General features: G+C 41.9%; 1 protein-coding gene across 5 annotated transcripts in view; it reads left to right on the top strand.

Moving 5' to 3' along the window:
- Positions 1-18,177, top strand: part of SYNE2 (spectrin repeat containing nuclear envelope protein 2) — a 221,984-nt gene that overhangs the window by 102,357 nt on the left and 101,450 nt on the right. For all 5 annotated transcript variants that reach the window (XM_029078794.2, XM_029078793.2, XM_029078792.2 and 2 more), the window contains exons 46-55: positions 2,021-2,184; positions 2,901-3,039; positions 4,922-5,077; positions 7,716-7,975; positions 9,123-11,238; positions 12,341-12,651; positions 13,071-13,215; positions 14,004-14,222; positions 15,582-15,847; positions 16,469-16,637. In XM_029078794.2, coding sequence (XP_028934627.1) covers positions 2,021-2,184; positions 2,901-3,039; positions 4,922-5,077; positions 7,716-7,975; positions 9,123-11,238; positions 12,341-12,651; positions 13,071-13,215; positions 14,004-14,222; positions 15,582-15,847; positions 16,469-16,637 — 3,945 coding nt within the window. The remainder of the gene's footprint in view (positions 1-2,020; positions 2,185-2,900; positions 3,040-4,921; positions 5,078-7,715; positions 7,976-9,122; positions 11,239-12,340; positions 12,652-13,070; positions 13,216-14,003; positions 14,223-15,581; positions 15,848-16,468; positions 16,638-18,177) is intronic.

The raw sequence follows: 18,177 nt of genomic DNA, 5'->3' as shown, positions 1-18,177 counted from the left end.
ATCATAATAATAATTGTGGTATTCATTAAGCACTTACTCTGTGCCAGACAGTGTACTAAGCGCTGGGGTAGAATCAAGGTAGTCGGGTTGGACACAGTCTCTTTCCCATTTAGGGCTTACATTCTTAATCACCATTTTAGTTAAGGTAACTGAGGCACAGAGAAGGTTAAGTGACTTATTCAAGGTCATACCACAGACAAGTGACAGTGCCTGATCTTCCTGGAGAAAGATAGAAAGGGGCCAGATTTCTAGGGTGGGTATGGGGATGGCCGATGGGAGGCCACATGTGAATCCATTCCTAGGTGTAATTCTCTACACTGCACAAACATGCATGGTGTCTTCTGAACAAAATTCCCCCGATTAGACTGTAAGCCCATCAAAGGGCAGGGACTGTATCTGTTACCGTTTTGTACATTCCAAGCGCTTAGTACAGTGCTCTGCACATAGTAAGCACTCAATAAATACTATTGAACTTGAACTTAAAATGATCTGTTTTAAGATGAGGCAGTTGGGTCCTGAACCGGTGCTGTGGGAGAGGCTCTTCTTTGTATTAGTCAGTGGCTGCAAGGAATCAATGTAAAGCTGGAAAAATTCCACAGTGCTCCTGGTGAAGGGAGAAAATTGGCCAGGAAAATCAGTGAATTAGAGGTAATAATACAGAAGATGGCTAAGAGGCAGTTAACTCAAATGTAGCATAGATCTTCCATAATCCATGAATATAATTGACTCAAATTAGGTATATATTTGACACATTAATGCCCAAACTCATCTGTAATAATAATAATTGTGTTTCTTTAAGCACTTACTATGTACCAAACACTGTGCCCATTATGGGCAGAGCACATGTCTGCTAATTCTCTTGTATTCTCCCAAGTGATGAGTACAGAGTTCTGCACCTAGTAAGCACTCAATAAATATCTTTGCTTAGTTGACAGATTGAATTGCTGGGATAGATACTAGATCATCGAGTCCCGCATTGGGCTCACAGTCTAGGAGTGAGAACAGGTATTTGAATCCCCATTTTGCAGATGAAGGCACTGAGACACAGAGAATTAAGCGGCTTGCCCAAAATCATGCAGTAGGTACATTGTGGAGGCGGAATTAGAACCCAGGTCCTCTGACTCCCAGGCCCAGGCTCTTTCCACTAGGCCACATTGTAAAGTTAGATTGGTCTATCTCTTTGTATCCATGCCCGGTACAGCTAAAATTTTGAGGTTTTAGTGTATATTGGCCAATAAGAATTGCTTCTTATAAATTCAGAAATAAAGCTGTACATTGAAGGGCAGAGAGAGAAATTTCACCATTGATTGTGCCTTTAAAGTGATTTTTCTAGAGGTATCTTGCTTTTAGAATTCTTTTAATTCCTTGAACATCACTGGTTTAATATGAGTGATTTCAGTTTGCTTTTCACAATTCTTGCATTGTTTATATTTTTGTAAAGTACCCAGAAGCATGATATCAGAATGTCAAAGTTCTAAACTTCTTAAAGAATAGTGAATACACAGACTTCTTTAATATTTCTATTGTTTTGAAGCAGTATGGCCTAATGGAAAGAGCATTGGCCTGGGAGTCAGAGGACTTGGATCTAATCCTGACTCCACCACGTATCTGCTGTGTGAGCTTGGGCAAGTCACTTAACTTTTCTCTGACTCAGTTTCCTCATCTATAAAATGGGAATTCCCTCCTACCTAGACTATGAGTCCCATAAAAGGACAGGGACTGTGTCCAACTGGGCTTAGACCAGTCCTTGGCTTGGGACATAGTAAGTGCTTAAGAAACACCATTATTATTATTATTATTGTTATCTTAATTTAACCAACAGGTCCAGTAGAAAGAGCACAATTCTGTGAATCGGGAGATGTGGGTTCTAGTACCTGTTTTGCCCACTGAAGCTCTGCCAAGAGTTGTGAATGTTTGATTTCATCCAAAGTTTAGTGTCACTCAATCTTAGTTTTATTATTTTAGGTAAATTTTACATTATTGATAAAACTTTTTTTGTGGGGGGGGTTTACTTTTTTAGGATTTGGAGGCTGATATTTTGACAGAACAACAAAGTCTGGTCCATATGGGTAGTAAATCCAACACTCTTGAAAAAGATTCCACCGAAATGTTCAATAGCGAAGACCTGCTTGAGGTCCAGGAGCAACTGAACATATTGCTTGGAGATTGTGATTTATACAAAAGGTAAATGATGGCTGGGTGAAGGTACCATTTTTAGGTTGCTGATCAAAGCATCTTAGTTGTTGGCTGAGAGATGAATGGCTGTCAATCAATCCCAAAGTATATAGGTTCAGGGTGATTGCCAGCAACTTTAGGAGCCTGTGGTCAAAGTAGATTGTAAGCTCGTTGTGGGCGGGGAACGTCTGCTGAAGGACTTAGTTCAGTGCTCTTAGTACAGTGCTCTCCGCATAGGGAGCACTCAATTAATACCTTTGACTGAAGTCAGGAGTCTAGTCCCATTTGGGCTGGCTGCAGCTGTGCCATTAGTGATGAAAAGTTTCTGATCCAAGGCTGGTGTAGGGTGTTCTCCAAGGTGCACAGGAGTAGCAGGAATCCTGGATAGTAGCTGATTAATAGCTATCGCAGTGGCTCCCAAGACAAGTCCCTATGAAGTTATACCCCTCAGGCACAACATTAACACTGTAATAATAATAATGTTGGTATTTGTTAAGCGCTTACTATGTGCAGCACACTGTTCTAAGTGCTGGGGTAGACACAGGGGAATCAAGTTGTCCCACGTGGGGCTCACAGATACAAAAGTATCACTAGAATTTTGTCTCAACAAAAATGGGATCATTCACATGGTTAAACCTTTCTAATAATTGAAAAAAATCTTTTTTCAAAATTAACAGTGGACAAACAGTGTGCTGATCATGACCTTTAAGTTTTCCTTCTTTTAGTCAGCTGAAGTTATCTGCACCTAATTTGGTTGGTGATCAAACTGAAAGTGTGTCAAAAGTGGCCCAAGATCTGCCGAAAAGAGACCAATTGCCTTGTACAAATGTGGAGGAAATAGTCCCGGTTTTAGATGAAGAGCAAGTGAGTATTCTGCTCTATTACAGAAAAAAAATTTGGAATCTATAAATCAGTTTTATAGAGTTTCATTATGAATCAAGGTTGGGGTTGTAGCAAATCTGGGCGGCGGGGTGGGGGTGTACCTTGAAACTTGAGAGGGAGCAGCCGTAAGCTCCCATCAGAATGTTAGATGGTCTCCAGTTTTGAGGCATCAGAACTGAGAATCTTTGCAGAGGAATGAATTCAGAAGCATTCAGAACATGTTCAGTGTTAGATATATTTGTTCTGGAAAGGAACCTGGTGGGTATGAAGGTGGGTTGAGAATAAAAGGGATACTACTGCACTAATCCAGATTTTTATCAAAGAAATGATTTCTCTTGCCCTGTCTGTCTCAAATGCCAACTAAAGTGGCATAATTGCTTCTTTGCCTGTTATGAGAAATCACACCTTCATTTCCTTGACATTTGCTATAATTGTTGGGCAACCTTGGGCCCTTTGTGAAAATATGGTTGCATTTTCCCTCCTGAATATCTGTAGTTTTGATATTTGAGGTGGCAGGAAGAAAAAACTGGCAGGGGAAGGCCTCTTGGAGGAGGTAGGATTTCAAGAGGGCTAAGGGGATGGGGACAGTTTGTGGTGTGGTGGATTTTAAGGTGACTACTATATCTGTTTCTTTCCTGCCCCCCATACCCTTGCCCCGTCTTCTCCCCTTTCCAAACACCGTGCTACTGTTTAGATCATCTTTTATCTATGTTTCTCAGCACACATCTCTCCATTCCTCAAAATTCCATTTCCCTCAGCATTAAGCCCCAATCCCATTCCATGGGTTTCCTGGGTCTCCTCCTCCCCAGTCACATCAACCCAGCACCCACCCGTAGTACTTGGGCATTTCATCCCTAACTCAGTGCTCATATACATTTATATCTTTCATATATAGTTGTATTTTTTATTGAGAAGCAGCGTGGCTCAGTGGAAAGAGCACGGGCTTTGGAGTCAGGGCTCATGAGTTCGAATCCCAGCTCTGCCACTTGGCTGTGTGACTGTGGGCAAGTCACTTAACTTCTCTGTGCCTCAGTTCCCTCATCTGTAAAATGGGGATTAAGACTGTGAGCCCCACGTGCGACAACCTGATTCCCCTATGTCTACCCCAGCGCTTAGAACAGTGCTCGGCACATAGTAAGCGCTTAACAAATACCAACATTATTATTATTATTATTATGGAGCTATTTGTTCGACTGTTTCATACAGATGTTTATGTTATCTGCTTCCTGCTCTATCCTTGTTCTTTTAAGTTCTGTAAATCGTCATGTGGCCCGTCTCTTCCCGATACAACTGTAAGCAACTCGATTAGCCGTGGCATTTGAGGGCCAATTGGAAAACCCCCTTTGCTGGGTCAGCTCTGGGGAGTTTCTCCCTGGCGGGCTGAGCTCAGAGGGGACAACCAAACCAGGACTTTTGAGGATTGAAAAAAGCTCCAGAATTTCTTGCAGGAAAGTGAAAGATCTTAGGAAAGGAGTGAGAGAACCAAGCTTAGAGTTAGAAATTTGGAACAGGAATTTCTGGAATAGCGAAAGCCGTATTCACCGTTCAAGAGGCAATTAATGGTTCAGGCTCTGCCATTCCTCTCTATAACGCATTCTAGCATCTATTTTTCATTTTGCCTTTTTCCCCCCTTGCTTTATTAAATAACTCTGTAGTTATGATCTCTAAGAATGGATAATCTTTGTTGCCTGAATGAAATTGCACTTAAATACATGCTTTTCCTTATTTTATTAAAATGTTATTACTAGAATAATAAATGTAGATGGTAACATTTAAACTAAAAAATTAACATTTAAACTTAAAAAAAAGAAATTATGTGTTTTTGGAAGAATTTGGAATGAATATATCAATTCACTTCTTTCAGAATTTGAGTCTGGAAATGATTTCCTTAGAACAACTCTTTCCTGATGCTGAAGCAAGTATGGAAAGCATTGAAGATGAGCAGAAAGTCACTAAGTTGCAAAATCAGGCATTTGAATTAAATACTTTGTGTGCAAAGGAACAGCTCAAAGAATTAGAGGTATGGAAACATAACAAAATACTGACAGCAAGAAATCTGCTGCTGATCCATTGTGGTACAGTATATTAGATTAAACATAATTATGTAACACAAAATCATTTATGACATTTCTAATTTCCTCTTTACCTGATTATCTTTTGTAATGAATTGGACTCAGGTCAGTACCTTGTAAAATGCCTATTTAAAAGTTCATTCATTCATTCATTCAATAGTATTTATTGAGCGCTTACTATGTGCAGAGCACTGTACTAAGCGCTTGGGATGAACAAGTCGGCAACAGATAGAGACAGTCCCTGCCGTTTGACGGGCTTACAGTCTAATCGGGGGAGACGGACAGACAAGAACAATGGCACTAAACAGCGTCAAGGGGAAGAACATCTCGTAAAAACCGATGGCAAATAAATAGAATCGAGGCGATGTACAATTCATTAACAAAATAAATAGGGTAACGAAAATATATACAGTTGAGCGGACGAGTACAGTGCTGTGGGGATGGGAAGGGAGAGGTGGAGGAGCAGAGGGAAAAGGGGAAAATGAGGCTTTAGCTGCGGAGAGGTAAAGGGGGGATGGCAGAGGGAGTAGAGGGGGAAGAGGAGCTCAGTCTGGGAACGCCTCTAGGAGGAGGTGATTTTTAAGTAAGGTTTTGAAGAAGGAAAGAGAATCAGCTTGGCGGAGGTGAGGAGGGAGGGCGTTCCAGGACCGCGGGAGGACGTGACCCAGGGGTCGACGGCGGGATAGGCGAGACCGAGGGACGGCGAGGAGGTGGGCGGCAGAGGAGCGGAGCGTGCGGGGTGGGCGGTAGAAAGAGAGAAGGGAGGAGAGGTAGGAAGGGGCAAGGTGATGGAGAGCCTCGAAGCCTAGAGTGAGGAGTTTTTGTTTGGAGCGGAGGTCGATAGGCAACCACTGGAGTTGTTCAAGAAGGGGAGTGATATGCCCAGATCGTTTCTGCAGGAAGATGAGCCGGGCAGCGGAGTGAAGAATAGACCGGAGCGGGGCGAGAGAGGAGGAAGGGAGGTCAGAGAGAAGGCTGACACAGTAGTCTAGCCTGGATATAACGAGAGCCCGTAATAGTAAGGTAGCCGTTTGGGTGGAGAGGAAAGGGCGGATCTTGGCGATATTGTAGAGGTGAAACCGGCAGGTCTTGGTAACGGATAGGATGTGTGGGGTGAACGAGAGGGACGAGTCAAGGATGACACCGAGATTGCGGGCCTGTGGGACGGGAAGGATGGTCGTGCCATCCACGGTGACGGAGAAGTCTGGGAGCGGACCGGGCTTGGGAGGGAAGATGAGGAGCTCAGTCTTGCTCATGTTGAGTTTTAGGTGGCGGGCCGACATCCAGGTGGAGACGTCCCGGAGGCAGGAGGAGATGCGAGCCTGAAGGGAGGGGGAGAGGACAGGGGCGGAGATGTAGATCTGCGTGTCATCTGCGTAGAGATGGTAGTCAAAGCCGTGAGAGCGGATGAGTTCACCGAGGGAGTGAGTGTAAATGGAGAACAGAAGAGGGCCAAGAACTGACCCTTGAGGAACTCCAACAGTTAAAGGATGGGAGGGGGAGGAGGCTCCAGCGTAGGAGACCGAGAATGATCGGCCAGAGAGGTAAGAGGAGAACCAGGAGAGGACAGAGTCCGTGAAGCCAAGGTGAGATAAGGTATGGAGGAGGAGGGGATGGTCGACAGTGTCAAAGGCAGCAGAGAGGTCAAGGAGGATCAGAATGGAGTAGGAGCCATTGGATTTGGCAAGAAGGAGGTCATGGGTGACCTTAGAGAGAGCAGTCTCGGTAGAGTGGAGGGGACGGAAGCCAGATTTGTTAGCCTTCTACTTCATGAGCATCAGGATTGACTAACATGTTGTCAATTAGTTTTCCCGTATTTTAGGGTTTTACTTGCTGCTGCTCTGCCCCACTTATGCTTCCAAAAGACCTGTAGGGTGATGGGACAGTTGGCTTCTTTATTTGATGTGTTGGTGACGAAATGCTTTATGAGTCCCTTTTCACATATTCTGATCCAAGCAGATGGAATAAAGACTATATTTAGAGATTCCAAATTAGCCAAATGGTTCTATAATCCTACTGCTAATATTTTAGCATGTTTTAGGTAGCCATGAACTCTGAGGAGGGCACAAGTGTGTTTGTGGAAAAAGTGAGAGAGAAGTTAAAGCACAGTATGTGGATGTTGAAAGAAATTCGAAGTGAATTGGAAATTCTTCCAAGTTAGCCAAAGAGCAGGTCCTGCTGGTGGTAGAGCATACCATCAGGGTCTGAGCAAGGCTCACTTTAAGGCCAGGGGACAGAAAGGGTGCCCACCTGCATTGTCACGGAGCAGAATGTGCAAGAGATGCACAACATGTCACCCACACTCATGGATTCAGTCATACCATCAGCAGCATTGCCTTTGAACCACAGGACAAGCCAAAAAACTAAATAAAGATAGATGGATATTAGAGCAGCAGGCCAGGAGCTGAGAGTTTGTTTTTCTCTTCCTGATCCACAATTTTGTTGGGTAAGTCATGTCATCTCTAAGGACTTCCATTCCCCCAAATGAAAATTGAGGGAAATATTTTTCTCATCTTGAGGAAATAAGTTAGGCTCTGACTTCTTAGAAGGATGGTGTATGTACCATATGCTCTTCTTTTATTTTAGAAATTATACACTAAGTTGAAAGAAAAGAGAGCTGCCATTTTGCCTTTGGAGCAACATGTGTCTTCTCAGTATGCAAGTGCTTCAGAGCCATCGAATGCCAAATATGCAGCATCTCAGATGGACAAGTTGCTTCACACACTCTCTGCTTTGAAAGACGATAAGCACAGGCAGTATATTCTCATTAAAAACTTCAAGAAGCATCTGTCTGCTGTTAAGGCATCAATTAAAGCATTATCAGCAGAAAAGGAAACCTTGAAGACGTAAGTACAAAAGCTTGTATATTTTTATTTTTATAATCTGAGTTCTAGGATTTTCATAATTAATCTACAAATAGGTCATTTACAAATAATTAGTTTCCAACGCTTCCCTTTTTATCAACACATAGTGTTTCTATAGACCAGTGAAAAATGATTGTTGAAGAAAAAACAGTGGCACTTATGATTCATTCTCTGTTCAGTGCTACCTCCCAAATGACCTTCATTTTGGACTGCCCCCAGAACATGAATGCTTGGGGAAAATGGGGTTTACTAGGTGATCAAAAAGAAGTCTGGTGGTTTCAAGGGCAAGGTGATTTTTTTCTGTTAAAATACTGAGTTCTTCAAAAAATAGTGGGGAGACATGTTTGAAATCACCAAGAAAGATTGTAGTATAAAAATTTGTAGAGGGCTTGAGAATGGCTTCTATAGGATTTTTTTTTCACAGAACTAACTGAGAATACTGCTGACCAGATTAGTAGGTTGGTTTGTAATTGTTTTATGGTTACTTGTTAAGCACTTTCTATGTGTCGAACACTGTTCTAAGCACTGGGGTAGGTACAAGTCAATTAGGTTGGACAATTGTAGGAAATAAATAATAAATACATTATTATTCAGTTACAACACACTTGATATATGATTTGACTAACCTAAATACACATAAATCAATACACAATAGTATTTTTTCACATTATTTCATGTTGAAGCACATAGGTCATGCGTAAAACTGGTTAACACTCATTTGAGAAGCAGCATGACCTGGTGGAAAGAGTGCAGGCCTGGGAGTCAGAGGACCTGAGTTCTAATCCTGATTCTGCCATTTGCCAGCTGTCCGACCTCGACCAAGTCAGTTAACTTCTCGGTGCCTTAATTTCCTCATCTGTAAAATGGGGATTTTCTATCTGTTTACCCTCCTACTTTGACTCTGAGACCCATGTGGACAGTGGCCATGTCCAACCTGATTATCAGCGCTTAGTACTGTTTGGCATATAATAAGTGCTTTTAAAAATCACAATTATTTATTACCATTATGATTTTTAGCATTATTCTTTTGTCTTTGTAATTTTGGACTGTACCAAGAAACATCCTTGTACCTGGCCAGCCAATGTTATAATAATGTTATAATTCATTTTCCAAATCATTGTTTTATTAGGGGAACTCAGGATCACAAACTCTATCAAAAGAAAATGGAAAGATGCCTGGATTCAATACAGAAAGAGGGAGACTCCTTGTGCAGGTTGAAGATGGAGCAGGAAAATGTGTCTGGTTACCTGACTGAAATGGACAAGAAATTTTCCGAAAGCCAAGTCAGGCATCTTGAACATTGTTGGGAGCATGTAGAGCAAGTGGTTCAAAAGAAATACTCTCAACTGGTAGCAGAAGATGATGAATTTAAGTTCCTCATGAATAAAGCCCGGGATATAGAGCGTTTGCTACAACGGCTTCAAAGATGTGCAGAATTGGGTTCAACCTCTCCAGAAGGACAAGAAGAAAATGAAGGTTTGTTATCATTGGCCACGGAGCTTCAAGTCACTAAGCACCGCATTTCTCTTTTAAAAGGGAGAACGGAGCATGAGTTGAAGAGGATTTGGGGAGAAGAGGAAAAGGAAACTCTAGAGAACACAATAAATGCTTTGCAGAAGCAGCTGGAGGCAATGGAAACCCCCAGGCCTGAAGTGGCAGGGCAGACGGAGAAGTGGGAAATCATGACAGCAGGAGGAGAAGTGGTTGTCTGGGTCAAGAGCTCATTGGCCAGCCTTGATCAGGGGGTCACCCTTCTCCCAGAAGATGTTCTCTCTCAGGCCAGAAAACATCAGACAGTGCATGCAGAGATTCTAGGTAAATGGCCGGCAATAGAGGCCCTGGTGGAAGAGGCCGGTGTCGTTGCTCCTCGCCTGAGTGAGCAAGAAGCTGCTAACATGAGTTTCTATTTAAAAGAATTACAAGATTTGTATCAGCTGCTTGTTTTCAAATCAACTCAGAGGTCACAGCTGTTGGAATCCAAACTGGAAGAAAGAGAGAGGCTTTTTTCAGAAATAAAGAGGATTCAGAGTTTTCTTCAAGAAAATGAAATACTGATCCTTCCAGACATCAGAACCACCTTCACAAAGGACAAATTAGAACATCAATATGTCACTTTAAAGTCATCGCACGAGAAACTGACCAAAATTAAGGGAGTTATCCTGACATATCTTCAAGAGAATCCATTTTCCCAGAAAGATCAAAATATATTTGAACAAATATTCTTATGTGACCAGTTAAGGAGCCTTAAGAATAGAGCAGATAGAACCCAAAGATTGATTCAGAATAAATATCATGATGTAAGAAAAATGTTAAATGTCTATAATGAACTTTTGGAACAGGCAACTTTGTTTCAGCAAGAGCTCATTAAAGTCCACTGTGATGAGCTAAGGTTAGATAAAGAAGGCATTTTAAGAACAAATCAGGAAGTTAAGGACATATTTTCTGTTCTTAAAGAAAGGCTGTTTGTTCTTCAAACACATGTCTCACAAGTTCTAAAACACAAAGAGTTGTTTGAATGTGTGGGATTAAGCTGGGACACTTCACAGCTCAGTGAATTGCAAACTCAGTTGCTTAAGATAGAAAGTGAACTTGAGGAGAATTTTAGAAAGTCAGACAGACTTGCAGCTGAGCATGACCAATATCAAGCATCACTGAGTGAAATTCTGGTCCTGACTTCCCAGTTGAAGAGTGAAACTGCTGCTCTAGCCAGTCAACCTGAGTCTCCTCCGAAACATGGATTCCAAGCTGCTCAGACTTTGGACAGGAGAGTTGAAAAAACACAATTCTTAACTCAAGCAGCAGAAAATCAGTTAAAAACAAGTGAGGTCTTTGAAGAATCCTTCAAAAGGAAAGAGCTAAAACGAATCAAAAGCCTTTCAAAAGACCATAAGTGGATGCACAGGTTTCTCCAAGATATGGCATTGGGTTTTCAGCCTAAATATATCAATGAAAAAGACTTTCTGAGCAAACTAGATGATAGTTTCCATGAGCTAATGCAAATTAAATCTCAGGTTCAGCATCCATTACTTGTAGACTTGGACTTGAAATGCATTCAGGATGAAAGGAATTATTATGAAACGCTTCAAGAAAAGGTCCAGGTAGAAGTTTGTATCATTAATGCTCTGACTGGTGAAGAGAAGCAAAAACAAGAAGAAAACTCTGGTGAACCTAATAGTTGGGAAACAAAGTACAAAGAACTGGAAAATCTTCAAATACAGCTTATGAGAGACATTGCATCGAGTCTAGTAAGTATGTGTTCCAGGAGGTTGGGCCATCCATTTGTAAAAGCCGATTATTAATCCCCATTCCATCGGTGATTGTGCCGTGACTTCTAGGAATACATTTTATTTTGAAAGGGAGGTGCCCTGAACCATTTTGAGTTAGAGAGAGCTATCTTGGTGGGAGGAAAGTCGCTCAATAATAATAATAATAATATTTGTTAAGCGCTTATTATGTGCAGAGCACTGTTCTAAGCGCTGGGGTAGATACAGGGTAATCAGATGGTCCCATGTGGGGCTCACATTTTTTAATCCCCATTTTCACAGATGAGGTAACTGAGGCACAGAGAAGTTAAGTGACTTGCCCAAGGTCACACAGCAGACAAATGGCGGAGCCAGGATTAGAACCCATGACCGTTGACTCGCAAGCCCAGGCTCTTTCCACGGAGCCACGCTGCTTCTTGCCATGATAGCAGTTTCTTGCTCTTGCTTCTCGCTCAAGCCTTGAAAGCAGTTTCCCCTGCTTTTACTGTTTTTACGCAGCTTTGAATGGTGCGGGGGAGGGAGGGGTGAAGGGTTTCTGGTTGCCTGACTGGGTGGCTTCTTATGTGCCTAGGGCAGGAGAGAGTAAGTATTGAGAGAAATGCCTTCGCTACACAATATCCCTGTAGACTATCCCTGTAAGCCCCTTGTGTGTAGGGATAATATCTACCAACTGTTGCAGTATTTTCCTAAGCTCTCGGTACAGTCCTCGGTGCGCAGTAGATACCATTTATTGATTGATGGATCTCTTCTGCTTGTTAATTAAAAAAAACAAACCCACCCCCATTAGATTGGATTGTGACTAACCAGGAAGAAATAAAGTATAAGGGTATGGACGTAAGTGCCAAGGGGCTGCTTTGCATGCGATTTTGACCGCCCCACCCCGTGCCTCAAGCATTCCTCCTTGTTTCTGAGTAGTTCCTCAGGGCTGGCCCAGCTCCTGTCAGATGAGAAGTCTTTGCTCTGCAGGGCCGCAGGCTTTGATACGTGTCCTGGATGGGGTGAGTGGTGTGTTATAATACAATGATTGTTCCATGACACCTGTCGCTGTTTTCTCGCTTTCCTTTTTCTTTGCAATTTTTTTCAGAACAACTTAAATGACTCCTATGACATCGTGAAGGCTTTTGAAGAAAATGTGCAAAAGGCAGTTGGGATAGTAACTGCATTTGAAGCTAGTGTTCATTCCCACAAAATAGATCTTGATACGATAGAAGAATCCAAATGGAAACCAGAAGAATTTGAGTCTGCAGTAGCGGACATTCAAGAACTTGCCTGCAAACTAGAAAACCGAATTAAGCCCCGTGCCAAACTACAGCTTCAGTATACTTTGAGCCAACTTACCTCTAAGAGGGCAGCAGTAAGAGCGGCAGCTGAAGTGCAGAGAGAGCATGTTGATAGGTAGGTTGTGCTTCCGGTGGTCGGCTTAACCCCAGGCTTTCCACCGCTTGTAGAGGTCGACGATTGGCATTCGGGGGGTGGGCTAGGTGAATTGGTGGGGGATGGGCCTTCCACATTTGCCCCTCCATCTGCTCTGGAAACAGCCTTGTCATTAGTGGTCTTTCCCTCAGTCTTTGCCTATCTAATGGCAGGAAGTCACAGGCCCAGATTTTAGATAATCAGTACATGCTTAAAAATCCTAGAAAAACATAAATAACACGGCGGCTGTCATGAGGATAGATCTGATCAAAGGGCCTGGGTTGCTGGTCTAATGTGCCGTTAAATGGTTTTCCACTTTGGGATCTCCTCAGGTATTAAACCAGGCAAAAGGGACTCAAAGGAGTGATCACACAGTTCACATTGTTAATTTTGCTCTTCAGATGCTTGGAGATTTATGCACACTACAACAAGGAGACGCAGAAGGTTTGCATTAACTTTAATGAAGCTGCAAAGTTACTCCACCAGTCCATGACTCATGTCCCTTTGTCATACAAAGAAGCCTTGGAGCACTTGGAACAGACCAAGGCAAGTTGGATTCTGAAGCTTATCTAGGCCACCTTAATAGGCCACCTGAAGGAAGCACAGCAAAATGCAAAAGCTGAAGGAACAAGCGGTCCCACTGGTCTCTTACTGGGGCCTCCTGAATGCTGAGAAAAATTACAGTGGAGGATTAATTAGACATGGTTCCTGGACCACAGTCTGAGTGCTCATCCAAATGCGTATCTCCCATCAACTTGAAAGGAATTGCATCCTCAAAGGATGGTACAGATGGGGCAGGAAAAGGGACAGTAAATACATTCACTGATGAGTGCCCAGACATAATAAAAAAAGGACAGTAAATACATTCACTGATGAGTGCCCAGACATAATACCACCTGTTCAACCCACATCCTTGACCTTGCAAAAGAATGTGTCTTTGAACTCTGGATCGTGTTGATGTCCAGTGACGGATGGCCCACATTTTCATTGGAGCTCGTCTTTTCAATCTGAATTCTTCATGGGGGAGAACCCTTTTCCTTTCCTAAACAGAAATGAATGAGGCCATTGAAGGAATTTGGAGAATGATGTGCAAGTAGGCTGAGGAAATTGCTAGAATCTTTGATAGTAAATATTCAAAGCTACATAAGACTCTGAAAAGTAGATAATTATTATTACTAGTATAATTATTATTGTATTAAAGTGCTTACTGTGTGTCAAATATGGTTCTAAGCACAAGGGTAGATACAACTTAATCAGGTCAGACATAGTACATTAAGAAAGAAAACAAAAATTTAAATAAATGACCTTCCCCATTCTTCTTTTGTGTTCTCAAGGGTTTGGTGTTGAATCTTCTTTCCATGGAAGAAACGTTGATGGGATTGCGTCAGGATCTGAAGCATCTCAACCCACTGTGCACAGAAAAGAGCAATCTGTGCCTGCTCAAAATGGTGTCAGCTCTTTGGGAGAAATGGCTGAGTTTTCTGGAAATTGCTACAGAATGGGAGATGAGCTGTGAGGAGTTGAAACAGGAATGGAAATTTGTCAGTGAAGAAGTGAGTGGTTTTTTTTCTCTACAGTCAAATAGTTGAACACATTAGTCCCCAAAACTATTACTGCTTAAATAATTCTTTACAGTAATTTTATTTCAGTATAAACTGTCACCCTTTTTGCTGGGCTACTCTTGTATCTCCTTATTCTATGCCTGCGCACGTGCGCACCCACATCTCCCCCTCAAACCTCCCCTCCCCCCCGTATAAAATCTAAGATGGAAGAAGAGAGTATTTCTTAAACTCATTGCCTTGGGTGACTGTGCCCAGGCAGTGGGTATCTTTCTCTACCCATTTGGGTAGCCCACCAATCCCATACTTGTGATTTGGAAGGGTGACTAGAGGTGGCAGGTGGGTAAGGAATATTTTGCACTTATCTGATGAAATTGTAATCTTTCTCCGTATTTGATGTGGACACTGCTGGCAGAGTTCTTAACTTTGCTTGCTACTGCCCATGAACAAAATCTTACCTCGATTTGTTTATGAAAGCGTCATGCACATTGCAATCCTATTCACCTCAAAGTCAGAAGAAAGATGCAAGAGTGACTAAAGAAATGTTACTTGTTAGTTGACACCTTCAGGAGGGCTAAGATGACCTAGAAATAACTTTACAGATGCACTGAATTGCAATAGTAACAAAGACACCACTAACTATGCCAACGAACCATCAGGCATCACTACACCCTAAAGGTCTATAAACTTATCGCAGACTGTTACAGGTAACATCGCAGACTGTTACAGGTTAGCACTGTAACCATAGTGTGGAACGAAGATAGTCACAAAAATTATTCCATATCTGTCAATTGTGATATTTATTTCAATGAAGAGTAGTTTATTTCACTGAGGTAATTTTTCCTGAGCAAATTGGAAAGTTGCCAGAACAGATATCTGGAAACTACAGTGTGTTTGTGGCTCTCTACATTGGATTACCATCTGTTGAACTCTGAATTCTTTCAGATGGCTAGGATCCAGGTTCCAAGCCATGAAACTGTAGACTCCAACCCTGAGTCATACTGGGTTGAGGGATGAAAGATCCTGAGAAAAATTCAGAGACCCTCAGCCCCTTCTCTACCTCTGAGAACTCTCACAAAGAATTTTACTTTTAATAATGATGGTATTTGTTAAGCGCTTACTATTTTATCCCCAGAAGGGTAAAAGGGTAAATAAAACTGGATTTGAATGCTGACACTCCACTAGGTTTTCAGGTCTGATACATGCTCAGATTAGCATAAAGATTCAAGAAAAGTTTCCAGGCATGTGTATTCACAAGTCTGCTCTTGGAGTGAGACTGTCAGGTTAAAGACAGCTCTCTGGCTCTGTCCCACAAAATAGCAATGTGCTGTCCTTATTTTATTGTTGATTTAGATTGAACGGGAAGCCATAATTGTAGACAATCTTCAAGAAGAGCTACCTGAGAGTACCAAAGCCAAAGAGAAAGCCACCAAGGAAGAACTTTCGGAATCACTAGAGTATTTGTGGCACTTTGAGGAAAGCCTAGATAGGCAGCAGCTACTATTGACTCTGCTTCTTCAACGTCAGAAGAGTGTCCTGAATGTCCCCGCAGTTTTGGAGTTGATAGAAACCGTTCCTGCCGTGCAAGAGATTCGCTCTATGCAAGATCGATGCAATAAGTAAGATTCTAGAACACAAAACTTGGTTAAAGCAATGGTCTACTTAATTACTCCATATTTTAGTGAAATCTGAGCTAAAAAAATCCAGTGACATTTAGGCAGGAGTAAACAACAATCTGAATAATATAAATGGATGAAGAAAAGATTAATTGACTACAAACATGTTTGCTAAAGTTAATATACTCACAGCTTCCTCCCAAAGAGGTTTTCTCCAGGGGACTCTGAGTTTTGACTGCCAGAGGCAGTGGGAGGTGGGAGGAGAAGAGGAAAAACTATTGGCTGGATTACTGCCAAAAGAAGTCTCAGAGGCCTGCCTCAGCAGCAGAGCCCTGCCTCTTGTAGGCTATGGAGTACCTCCTGGGGACTGGAGGAAGAAGTACAAACCTCCTAGTTGAGGCATGGGATTGTTTGTTTTATGCATGAGGTCAGAGGAGGATAGAATGGTGAAAATAATTAGTGAAAATCAGAGATGTTGAGATCATTTTGGCCAAAATAGTAATGTATGGCATTCTAATTTATTTCACCATTCAAATGAAACTACTTAACCAGAAACCCAGGTTAGGGATTTTTTTTTTAAATGAAGTATTCTAGGTTTGTATATTTAATTAATTTTTGTTTTAGGCTCTACCAAAAAGTTCAAAAAAATAAAGAACTGGTGCAAACTGAAGTCAGAGAAAGAGACAGTATAAGTAAAGAAATAATAGCTCTGAAGAATTTGTTTCAAAACACAGTAAATTCTTTCCATGAAATGGAGATGCAAGACCAAACAGAAGAGGCACAACAATTTGAGGTCAGTAGTAACTGATATACAAATTGGTTTTATAAATATTCGTGCTTCAATCCAGTTATGTTTCAGCAAATTCTCGTGTTATCCAAAATGCGTGTTCTGGGACTATTCTTCCACTGGGAAATAAGGGGTTGAGGGAAAGATTATTCAAAAGCAGTTTTAATTGTACATGGCATCTCTCGCAATGCAAGAAAACTATGATCAATCAGTCAATAGTACTTATTGAGCGCTTTCAGTGTGAAGAGCACTGTACTAAGCTCTTGGGAGAGTACATTTCAATAGAGTTGGTAGCATGTTCCCTGTCCACAACGAGCTTACAGTCTAGCGATAGACAGATGTCCTTTATTTTTGAAAAAGAGACCATTGACAGTGAAATGCACATGTTTGGATGAAAACATTATAACTACATAATAATAAAGCTATAAAAATAATAATAGTATTATATGTTAAATACTCTGTGCCAAGAACTGCAATAAGTGCTGGGGTAAAGACAAGATAATCGGGTCAGGCACAATCCCTGTCTGACACAGAGCTCGTAGTTGAAGGGGGAGGAAGAACAGGTATTTAATCCCCATTTCACAGATGAGGAAACTATGGCACAGAGAAGTGAAGCTATTTGACCAACTTCACACAGCTGACAAATGATGGAACCAGGATTAGGACCCAGGTCTCTTGACTCCCAGCCCATGCTTCTTCCCCTAGGTCACTAGAAAATTACAGGATTCAGTATATGGATGAAACTTGCTAAGCCTTACTTGTTTACAGTTACCTATGAATTTTAGCTACCATCCTCAAATATGGGATGGGTCAGAGCAATAGAATCCCTCAGGAATGAATTTCCTATGGGCCTGAAAATACTATACCACTGATAGCAGTTCTACAACTGGGTTCCCAGTCTCTTTGCTTTTGGTAACCTGAGCCTTTTTGCCTCAAATCATCAAGGGAAGAGGCTTGATTTCACCTATTGAGACAATTTTAATGGGAAACTGTGGGAGCCCTGAATGAAGGGTAACTCTCAGGGTTGGTTGGCACAGTTAGCCCGAAATTCAGAGGGAAACTCACTTGTACTCTTCCACTTGGCTTTGCCCGTGGGGCTGCAGCCTCAAGGGAGGATAAGGCCTTTGAACTGATGGTGGAGATAGAAAAAAAATCATCCAGTGGGAAGTCACTCATTTCGGTTAAATCGTAATTGCCTTCCTGTTCAGTAATTTTGCAAACAAAGCCTTTAATTAAAAGCTCCCAAACATGAATATCAGAAAACGTGTTGGTCAGTTTTCCACATGAAATTGGGGGGAAAAAGCTCCAAACGTGAGTATCTCCTTTGTAATTCTTGCAAGGTAACTTGCAGAGATCAGATTTTGTTTGTAGGCCACATCCAATAGACTGTTTGTTCGGGTTTCTTTTATCTCCCAAAACCTACATTCTTTGTAGGGAACTGGAAGCCAGGATTGTGAAAGGAGCTGTGCTCTGCTGGGCTGTATAATTACATGAAAGCAGACACTGTTGCTTCAAGTCTGGAGCTTTTAGTGGCGTTGCACCATTG

This window comes from Ornithorhynchus anatinus, chromosome 14, assembly GCF_004115215.2.
Source record: "Ornithorhynchus anatinus isolate Pmale09 chromosome 14, mOrnAna1.pri.v4, whole genome shotgun sequence".
Lineage (NCBI taxonomy): Eukaryota > Metazoa > Chordata > Mammalia > Monotremata > Ornithorhynchidae > Ornithorhynchus > Ornithorhynchus anatinus.
Note: the sequence above shows the minus strand (reverse complement) of the source record. Positions and strands in the feature narration are given on the sequence as shown.